General features: G+C 42.5%; 1 protein-coding gene across 1 annotated transcript in view; it reads left to right on the plus strand.

Annotated features, from left to right (window-relative positions):
- Positions 1-724: 724 nt before the first annotated feature.
- LOC126493542 (protein ARMCX6-like) overlaps positions 725-11,014 on the plus strand; it is a 13,392-nt gene continuing 3,102 nt past the window's right edge. The window contains exons 1-2 of the mRNA XM_050130548.1: positions 725-750; positions 2,339-2,406. Of these exons, the coding sequence (XP_049986505.1) occupies positions 725-750; positions 2,339-2,406 (94 nt within the window). The remainder of the gene's footprint in view (positions 751-2,338; positions 2,407-11,014) is intronic.

An 11,014-nucleotide genomic window follows, 5' to 3' on the forward strand; every position in this document is an offset into this window, starting at 1 on the left:
ACTGCTTCATTTAGCTTTGTTTATGTTTTCTTTTTCCTGCAAATGTGATTAGTGACTGACATTTCCTTATTTTCTCTTTTTAGCTTCTTGGTTTTGGTCATACTATAGAATCCCTAGGATCTCATAAAATATATTATTATTTTTATAAATGTATTTAATGTTTTATTGAAAATATTGCTTATGGGACTGCTCAGTGGTTAGAAGCACTGACTGTTCTTCCAGAGGACACAGGTGTGATTTCCAGCACCCATATGATGACTTACAATCATGTGTAAGTCCAGTCCCAGGGGACCCAGCACCCTTTCTGGCCTCCGTGGACACCAGGCATGCACATGATGCAGACATACATGCAGGTAAAATATTAGTACACATAAAATAAGAAAAATAAATCTAAACAATAAAACCTTAGTTATATCTAAACATGTACATTACAAGTAAACATCCGTTTTCAATACAATTTCCAGGACAAAGGGCTTGGTTTGTGGAGGGGCTTTTATATTTCATCAGGCTTTGACTATTTGTGACATGTTTCTCTATTCCATTGTAGAAATCTTATTTTTAAGTCTGCTACCTTTGAGGAGCAGCGAAGTTCTGTCTTTTACCACAGAGCTCATTTTATTAAAAATTAAAAGTCTTCTGGTTTCTTTGCTCAGGACTTGAAAATAGAGCCAGAAACAAAACCTTACCTGGTGACACCTTAGTCGGATACGCAATATGAGGAACCATGAGTAAAGAAAAAGGGGAACTAAGGTAAGCATAGACGAAAAGCAAACACAAAAGTTAGTTACATAATGTTTCAAAGCACAGTTAATGAAATTGCAGTTCCCGAGAACAGGGTCAGCGGCAGGAAATGTAAAGCATATGTGTGTTTATTTTATGTGATGCTAGAGAGAAAATCCAGGGCTTTTGATAAAGTCAGGTGAGCGCTCTGCCACTGAGCCACATTCCTAAGCCTCTGTCACCTTTCCCAAGTGTCTGATCTCTTGGTCAAAGTCTGCCTTACAGGACATTATTTTTTGTGTATGTCCACTGGTGGGTTCAGGCTCGCTTTGTGCCTCCATTACCTGTTAGGTGGCACTATGTCATGTGACAACTCAAGCTGGAGCTGGAAACAGGGGTGGCAATGACTTGGGCTCTAGGAATGTCCAAGCATGTGAATCTTTGTTTTCTTTCTTCTGGCCAGAAAATAAAGCAGTTAACCAGGCTCCAGGATTAGGCGAGAGTCAAATGGGCTTAGGATGGCACATAAATTGAAGTAGGAAGGAGATGCCATTATGCTCACAGTCTTGTCACTGCTGTGGGAAACCAAGGGAAGAAATGCCCAGGCTGTGTTCTAAGGAACAGTTTTACTCTATGTGTACAACAAGGCCCAGGGTATATTAGTCCCAAAATTCCAAACCCTTCACTATTCAAAGATTGGGACTTTTATACATTTTTTGTGTCTTCTAGCTAAATACATTGTGATTTGGCTATTTTAGAGTAGGAGGCAGTGATTGCTAGAATGAGAAGGAGGGCAAAGGCAAGGGGCTTCAGGGGAGCTATGTGGTCAGTTGAGCATGTGACAACTTGCACACATGCCTGTGCTGGACACTGACCAGACCTCATGGCTGTTTCTTGTTTTTCTTTCTCACAGCCTTCTAGGGGTCCCTCCTTCTACCACATTATGAGTCCATTATGAAGGGTTCTATAAGGACCACAAGATAGGCTACACTACACTTAGGGCTTTGAAAATTATTTGGTTTGGAAAAGTGGTCTGGACCAAAATTTTGGAGTCAGCAATTGAAGTGCTCATATATACGATTTTCCCCTCAGGAAGCATTACAATAAATGTGCTAATCAGCACATTTGAGTATTATAAAATTTATTGGCCAGTCTTCTTACTCAACATATAATATGTATGCTGTCAATCTGTGCATTACAAACAAAGAATAGACACTAAAATATAATAGCTAAAGCATAATTAAATCTTGAAGATATGAGTAATTTTAAATCATTTTTATCAAGTATTGGTATTAGGTTATGTTGCTCGATTTTCACATGCATAATCATATCTCTATCTTTATATAGAAAGCTATATCATTTAAAAACATTTTTGTGTGTATATGTGCATGGATATTTTGCTTGCATGTATATCTGTGCATCATGAGTGCATGGTACGCAGAGACACCAGAAGAGGGCATTACCAGATGGTTGTGAGCCACCATGTGGGTTCTGGCCATCAAACCTAGATGATCTTTAAAAACAGCCAGTGTTCTTAACTGCTCAGTCATCTCTCCAGCCCCTTTCTTCCCTTCCATTCTAGGCAGAGTTTCACTATGTAATGTTCCAAAATCCCCAGGTGGTTCCTGAGCGGCCTGTCCAAGATCCCTGGGCGGTTCCCCAAGCAACTAGTGGCGGGAAATGCTGGTGAGTCCCCGGCAGGCTTGCAGAGCAGCAGGGTGGGTGCCAGGTCCCAGAGTGGCTCATGGTAGGTCCTGGCTCCCACCACCCGAGTGGCAGCAGGTTCCCAATGGCAAGTGGGCGCGTGGGTACGGACATGTGACAGACACATAGTATGAATCAAAATTGAACCTTTATTATTTAGAGGAGGGGGGAATGTAGTGAGGAGCAGCAGTGGGCTGCCTTCCTGCCCAGCTCCGCATGGCTAGCTTTACCCGAAATAATTACACGGAAACTGTATTCTTTTAAATACTGCCTGGCCCATTAATTCCAGCCTTTTATTGGCTAGCTCTTACATATTGATCTAACCCATTTCTAGCAATCTGTGTAATACCACAAGGTGGCTTACCAGGAAAGATCTTAACCTGCGTCTGTCTGGAGTGGGAGAATCATGGTGACTGCCTGACTTGGCTTCTTTCTCCCAGCATTCTGTTCTGTTTACTCCGCCTACCTAATATTCTGTCCTATCAAAGGGCCAAGGCAGTTTCTTTATTTAGCCAATGAAATTAACACAAAACAGAAGACTCTCCTCCATCAAGAGAGAGAGAGAGGGAGAGAAAGAGAGAGAGACAGAGAGACACGTGTGCACATGCCAAGTGGGGACAGCGAGAGAGATTCAAGATGGTGGGGCAGGGGTCAGAGGTCGCTGAAAGTGGGCGTGGCTTGTCCTATAAAGGGACCAGAGACCAAAAGTATAACATTTCCATGTCTTCCTTACAATAAAAAGCAAAAGATTAGACACCACAGTTTGAAGGAATTGGGGCGGCTAATTCTCAAGACTGCTTCCAGCTGATTTGTGGGTGTCATCTTTTGGGGGGGGAACCTGGGAAGGCTGTGTGCTGGTCTCTTTGTTTCCGACCGGTGTCTGTGGCACGGAAATGTCTGGTGTCCCTTATCCTGTTTAAGGTATTGGCAGAACAAAGAACAAAGTTAAATTAAGGAAAAAAAAATTTTTGGACCAGGGAATTGAGGGGGTATCTGACCTGTTTAATATCCATTAATTCGGTTCCCTGGAACTCACAAGAGCTCCTCGAATTTGTGAAAACAGAAGTTTTAGACACATGGAAGGCAGCATAAGAGAGAAATTTTCCAGGTGAGGTAACCTGGAAAAACCTCTCAGCTGTCAAACTGTCAGATATCTTTGAGAAGGATAAGATTTTACTTGAGTTCTGATTAAAAAAATGATAAAGAACTTACTTGGTTGTTACCCAGAGCTACTCTTTTTTGGGTCCTCCATGGTCGTTGAAGGTTGCACTTGACCTTCGCTGGTTAGTGCCAGGCCTGTCAGGCTGCAGAAGACCCTGTGGGCTAAGAAATCTGTAGGAAGACAGACCTACCTTGACCTGAGCAGCCAGGTTGTCGATTCCAGCGATTCTGTCCACATCTAGAGGTCTTTACTTTAGACGAAAGGCAGTTTTGCCCAATGGTCAGTGCTCAGCAGTTGAAGCAAACTGTAGAAGGACATTGTTCTATGCACCCATTTGTCTTCTTTCTTCTTTGGAGGGAGCAGAGAGCTGCTGCTAGGAGCCAACCTGTCTCTTTTTGTTATAAAAAAGTTTTTATTTTTTTAATTTTTTTTTTCGCCAGAGGCAAGTTTATTAACATTTTCCCAAAGCATATCTTATTTGAACTGTTTATTTTGGAACACTATTCAAGGGGAATTGTTTTCTCAAAAACTTATAAGAAAACCACTTGACTTGTACATGTTAATTTGATAAATGAAAGCAAATAATTAGAGTAAGAGAGGAAGAGAAAGTGTCTCCCACAGTTAAAATAGTCTTAGAAATTGTTCTGTACTTTGAAATTTAAGTAGTAACCTGTCACTTACAGCATTAGCCTTCTCTTGATGCGGTCCCTAGCATATAGGGTGAGCAAGGAAGGTCTATTTGTTTATTTATTTCAAAACTATTTTGTAGCGTATCAAACAGGAATCCTTAGACTGACAAGAAGGCTCAGTGAATAAAGGTGTTTGCTGAACAAATCAGGGTCCTGGATCTGATTCCTGGATCCATTGGTGGAACGAGAAAATTGGTTCCTGAGGGTTGTTCTCTAACCTCTACATATATATTGTGGCGTGTGTGTACTGACAATCACACACAGGTATCATATAAAAAGTTTTTAAATAATTAAATACTTAAATATCACATTCCCCAGATCTCTGAGCAGTTGAGGGCTGTTTATTAGGTATAGCTGCAGTATAGAATCTGTCTGGAAGGTTGGGTCTGAGCTTGACTATACTGGCTCTTAACAGGTAAGATTTACACTCCTAAAAAGAAAAAAATGTTTGTAATATAAGGTTGATGGCAGAACTGACAATGGTAGAGAACAGCTTAATATATTTTTAAGAGACTTAAAAGTACATACCAGTTTAAAATATGAGACTTATGATTTTGTTATCTGAAATGAGATGCAATGAACAATTATTATACACAGAAAGAGTGAACAGGAATTGGGCAATGTGGATGCCTTTGATGGGCCCTATCAAAGGCATGCCATTGCGCAAAACACATGTAACAGAGTCAACAAGAGGATTTCAGTGAACACTGGGGGGAAAGGCAGGGTATACTTAAGAATGGGAAAGCCAGGTCCGAGAGCCAAGATGGTGATAAAGTCACCTGACCCACCTGGCCCTCGGCCAAGATGGTGATAAAGTCACCTGACCCACCTGGCCCTCGGCCAAGATGGCGATAAAGTCACCTGACCCACCTGGCCCTCAGCCAAGATGGTGACAGCCACATGTTGTATGAAAAAAGTCACAATTTAGGCTTGGATGGCTTGCTCCCCATAGCCAAGGCCATGAAAACACCCGCAAAAAAACACAGCACCTCAAAGCCTACAACAAGAATGGCTCCCCGTTCAGGTGAGATGCAGATGGCATGAACACCCAGGACATGTGGTCGGGCGTCCCTGGTCCACAAGTGGGGTGCTAAGGGCCTAGCTGGATCTGGTCAGATTACTCAGAAACCAGAGGCCAGGCCGCACTGTAGCAGCAGTCATGATGAAAAGAAGGAAGAAAATAAATGAAAAAAGAAAAAGAGGAAGAATTGGAGACCCCGGGCCTCCAGGTGTGGGTGAGCTGAGGGGCTGGCTAAGGCCGCGCTGTCCCAGGCACAGGCTTAGCAAAGGAGACAAGGCAGAATTGAATGCCAGCGAAGGGAACAACTGAGGCCCTGAAGACCCATGGTTGGGGGAAGTCCCCCCCCCCCCCCCCGACCCTAGAAACACCGGGGGGTTGCTGGGAGCTCAATGGTCAATTCCTGGGTTAAAAGGGACCATTAAGCTGGCTGAAATGGGGACACTCATGATTAGAAGCCGGTGTTGTTCGGAGGGGCCGCACCCAGACAGATGGAACATGTGGGTCATTGTTGAGAAGGTCCTTGGTTACAATTCGTCCCCAGAAGTCAGAGCTTAGAGTCCCAACCCCCAGATGGGGCCTGAAGTTGGAAACCCCGGGCCCGGGTGGATGTCTGGGGCTGGCGAATCATCCGAGTCATGGCACCAATTAATGTTTCAAAATCCCCGGGCGGTTCCCGAGTGGCCTGCCCAAGATCCCCAGGCAGTTCCCTGAGCAGCTAACAGCGGGAAATGCTTGCAAGTTCCTGATGGGCTCGCAGAACAGCGGGGTGGGTGCTGGGCCACGGGCCACAGGCCACAGAGCAGCTCACAGTAGGTCCTGGGTCCCACCACCTGAGTGGTGGCGGATTCCCAACAGTGAGTGGGCATGTGGGTAGGGACATGTGACAGACACAGAGTATGAATCAGAACTGAACCTTTATTACTTAGAGAAGAGAGAGAGAGAAAGAGAGAGAGAGAGAGAGAGAGAGAGAGAGAGAGAGAGAGAGAGAGGTGTGCGCACACTAAGAAGGGACAGGGAGAGAGATTCAAAATGGCAGGCCAGGGGTCAGAGGTCACTGGGAGTAGGCGTGGCTTGTCCCTTAAAGGGACCAGAAACCAAAAGAATAATACCATGTAGTCCAAACTGGCCTGCAACTCAAACATGATATTCCCTTGTCTCAGCCTCCAGAGTACTGGGATTACATGTGCACAACATCACGCTCAGCCCAGAAATATTCCCCAATAAAGAGAAATTTTATCAATTTTTTCTTCATTGAATTTTAGTCTCTTCAAAAGTTTCCCATATTATAATGCCATGAAGATTATATACATTATATTGTAGAAGCTTTGTTGTTTTGTCATTCAGATCTGGATTTATAATTCACTTGCAGTTTATTTTGTAAGGCATCTTGATTGTATTTTTCTCCTGAGTGGCTAGCTTGACCCAGAACTGTTTCTGGAGGGTAGCATTTTTTTCCCCACTACACTGCCAAGTCACCTTTGTGTTGGTTATGTTGGTGTGTATTTTAGACTTCCTATTCCTTTATCATTGCATCAATGTCCTTGCATCTTGTCACAGTTAATATAGTTTTATAATGTAATATAAATTTGATACTGTAGATTATCTTGATTGTTAACTTTTAAGATTATCTTGGTTATTCTTGGCCCTTTCCATTTCCACATAAGGTTTTTGTTTTTAGAACTGAGGATTGAATGCAGGGACTCAGGCATGCTAGGCCAGGGCTATATCACTCTGATCCTTCTACATAGGCTTTAAACAATGTTTGTTAAACACACATAGTTTAGGATTTTTATTGGGATTGCACTGAATCCACAGACCAATGTGGTAAAAATTAATGTTGTTTGGTCAGAAGCATCACCCCAGCTCCCTAATACCCCTTTATACAAAAAGTCTGGATTGTTTGCCTGGGGGCTTCACCCCAGCTCCTGGCATAAGCCCCCTCCCCTGGGGAGTTGTCTCAGTCCAAACCCCATCTCCAAGAAAGCCTGCCCAAATGGTGACTCCTCCTCAGGGAGGATCAAGAAAGCCCACCAAATGATAACCTCGCTCCAGGGAAGGCCAGGACCACTCCCACAGGCTATTTAAATTGCCCCCCAGAGAATGAACACATGGTCTCTGGGTTTTGCGTGGTCTCCCCTTCTCTCTCTTTTCCTCGTCTTGTTTTCCCGGGGTCACCCGGGAGTAAGGCAATCTATTAAACATGGACATCCTTTATTTGGTCTAATTTGGTTTGATTGGAATTATTTGCATTGGCAGAGAGGTTTGGCTTAAGACAAAATACCTAACAAATGTATTTATGTTATTTAGTTTAACAGTCCAGTATCATGGTCTACCCTCTCAATTATTTTGGTCTTCTTAAATTTCTCTAGGTTTTCAGGTTTAAAACATCATGGTTTGAAGAATTTTCCAAATAAAGGAGAGCATTGACTTATTTATACAGGGTGTAGAAACTAGGACCTCATGCGTATGAGGCAAGAGATGGAACTGTACATATCCAAGACTCGTTTGTACTTTTTACTTTGAGAAAGAGCTCACTAAGATGCCAGAGTTGACCTTGAACTCACTCTGAAGCCCAGCCTGGATTTGAGCTTGTGAGATACTCTGTCTTTCATTTCCTGAGTATTAGAACTGCATTTCTCTCTCCTCTGTCAGAGATTCCCATATGCATGTGTTTGTCTGTTTGATGGTGGTCCTTGGGTTGCTTAGGCTGTGTTCAGGTTCCTTTCTTCTCTTTGCTTTCTGTTACTTAGAGTTCATAATTTCAATTTTCCCATCCTTATGTTCACCAAATCTTTTTTTAAAACCTAAGCAGATGCATTGTTATCACTCTAGTGATTTTTATTGTCATTATTGAAAAGTTTGATTTCAGAGTTCCTTTCCCCTCCCTTCCCTTCTCCTCCCCCATTTCCTGTCACTCTCCTGCCCCTTCTCTTCCTCCTTTTTTAGTTTCTATCTCTTAGAATTTATTTCTGGGTTTACTGAGAAAGCAACATTAGTTTCCTTTTTCGTGGTTTTGCAGTCTTTATTTAACAAGTTCAATGGCAGGCTTCCTTTGGAATGCTTGTGTTAGTTTATTGTTTTCCTGTGTGTTGGCCAGATTGTCTCGTGTTTTCATGTCTTTCAATGTATTTTTTCTTAAAAACAAAAACAAAGCCCCAAACACACATTGTGATTTATTTTCGCAACTGGAAATGGGACTCTGCTTCTTTCACCGGGCTCTATTTTGCTATGAAGTATGGTGGCTTTTTGTTGCTTGCTCATTTTACTAAAGTGGTCTGAAAAAACTATATTCTTTTTTTGTTTGCAGCCGCTTTAATGCATGTTCCATTAGTTTAATATTCAGCTAATGAGTCAATAGAGACTTCCTTCAACACTTGCAACCAAATCCAGTCAAATAAACAAAATATGCTATTGTTTTCATATGGACATGTGTGTTGTGGGCACACCTAAAAGACTCATTTGCATAATTTAGAAACTTTTCTTGGATTTTACTTCTGCATATTTCCCATTCTGCACCTAAGGGTCAGTCAGAAGTGAGAGATTAGGCTCATCTTGGTCTTTTTATTTATATTTTTATTCTATTTGGGGTCTTACTAGGTATCCCTGGCTGATCAGGAACTTCCTATGTAGAGAAGGCTGGCTTCAAACTCGCGGAGTTCCACCAGCTTCTGCTTGGAGGGATGGTTCTAAACATTTCTGCCACCATGCTCAATAATGTCCCTAGATCTGTGCGTGCATTATGGATTTCAGAAACTGGCTGGAGTTTTACGAGCCTCTTCTTCCTCAGAACATCTTTTTTCTCAGGATTTCCACTGAACTGATGCAGTCTATTTTTTTTAAATCTTAATTGATGTTCCACGTCCCAGGTATTAGTGAATAAAAATATTTGCCTTTACACATTTTCAATGAATGTCCCTAAAGTAGACATTTCATCCTTGAAAGTGTTCTGAATGAAAGAAAAGCCCTTCGAGCTGATTCTTCAGAGTCACCGGAACAGGAGAAATCAATAGTCATAGATTCTCAATAACATAGTCTGTTTTGCTATTTTTAGGACTGGGAACACTGTCGGGGAATATGGACAGGTTTCTTTAAGGTTACCAAGTTCTTTTACTAAAGTTCAGCTCTTCATTCTCTCTTGACTTTTCTGGTCGGCATAAAGTCTGATTAGTTTCTGCAACTCCAATAAACCTGTTTCTGACAGATTTACCCATCTTGCACTGCTTTTCTATAGAAATGGGATTTGGGGGTTTTATATGCTGCCATTTTATTATAGCATTTTCTTGATTAACAACTGTATTTCTTCATAACAGAATTATTGCTCCTGAGTTGCCTGCGCTTTTGTCATGGATGTGGGCATCTGTACAGGGAAGCCCCTCTGTGTTTTTGAGTAGTAAGTTCCAAGGTGCAAGCCTTCCCAGTACCTCAGGTTTTGATAGAAAACAGCTGCGGGAGCTGGCCAGTTGCTCCAGATCAGATGACATGGCCAACCTTTCGCTATAGAGGACCATCATTCGGGCAATACTTCACAGTTGCTAGTTTTGTCTCACCTTGCCAAGAACTGTGAATAGATTTCTTTCATTTCTTCTTATCTTCAATGAAAAAAACCTATTTTGGTTTTGAGGTAAAATCAATTAAAGTGTACTTTTAATACCTCCCTTTCTTTATAAGTGAAGGGGGAGAGAAAGAGAGAGAGAGAGAGAGAGAGAGAGAGAGAGAGAGAGAGAGAAGAGGAGAGAGATTCTGTGTTAGTATGCCCCTCTTCTATACTTCTCTAAGAGGGATTGTCTAGGAGTTTTTATTTTCCAACTAGTTCATACTGAGGATCAATCAATTTGTCAAAATTATGGTTGAATTGCTCCTACAGCTATTGGCTCTGGAATCTTCTGCTTTAGGCAAGCTACTGGTGACTGGCTTTATCTGTACCTCCAAACTGGGGAGAGGGGTATTATTTTACCTAGTGCTCTGGTTCCATCTCTGTTGCTATAGTAAGATACGCCGATGGAAGCAACACAAGGCCAGGTGTGATGTGCTGGCCTTGCCTTTAAACCCAGCACCGGAGAGACAAAAGCTGGTGGGAGTGGAAACTGGAGAGCGGGGCTCATTGGTGGCTTGGATCTTAAGTGAGGAAGAACGGTGGAGGCAAAGCTCTTTTGATCCAGCTATCAGCTCTTGTTGACCTCAACAAGATGGTTTTTATGGCCACATAAAAGAAAAAAAAAGAGGAACTTCTCAGGTTATGAATAATTTGGTAAGAAAATGGTGATTACCCGGGAACCCAGTGGGCCGAGCTCATTTTAGCTCTGTCCATGAAGTTGAGGGGGCAGAACCGGTTTGGGAATCTGGGGTTGATATGTGGGAAATGTTCTACAGAGTCCTAAGTTAGTAAAAGGTTGGCTCTGTAGCCTGTGATCCAGCCCTAAACAACGATGGACTTTACACATAGATGCTAGTTTGTTTGTCTGTCTCTAGAGGGCAGCACACACCAAAGGAAGAGAAGAGGAAGTCGTCCTCAGGATGTTTGTGACTAATGAAGTTTTTATTCTTTTAAGGAAACAACAGGCTCAGTTTTTACTCTATTTATTTATTTATTTATTAAAGATTTCTGTCTCTTCCCCACCACCGCCTCCCCTTTCCCTCCCCCTCCCCCAATCAAGTCCCCCTCCCTCGTCAGCCCAAAGAGCAATCAGGGTTCCCTGCCCTTTGGGAAGTCCAAGGACC

The sequence above is a fragment of the Alexandromys fortis genome, unplaced genomic scaffold (genome assembly GCF_014885135.2).
Source record: "Alexandromys fortis isolate MF-2015 unplaced genomic scaffold, M_Fortis_MF-2015_v1.1 scaffold_324, whole genome shotgun sequence".
In the NCBI taxonomy this organism is placed as follows: Eukaryota; Metazoa; Chordata; class Mammalia; order Rodentia; family Cricetidae; genus Alexandromys; species Alexandromys fortis.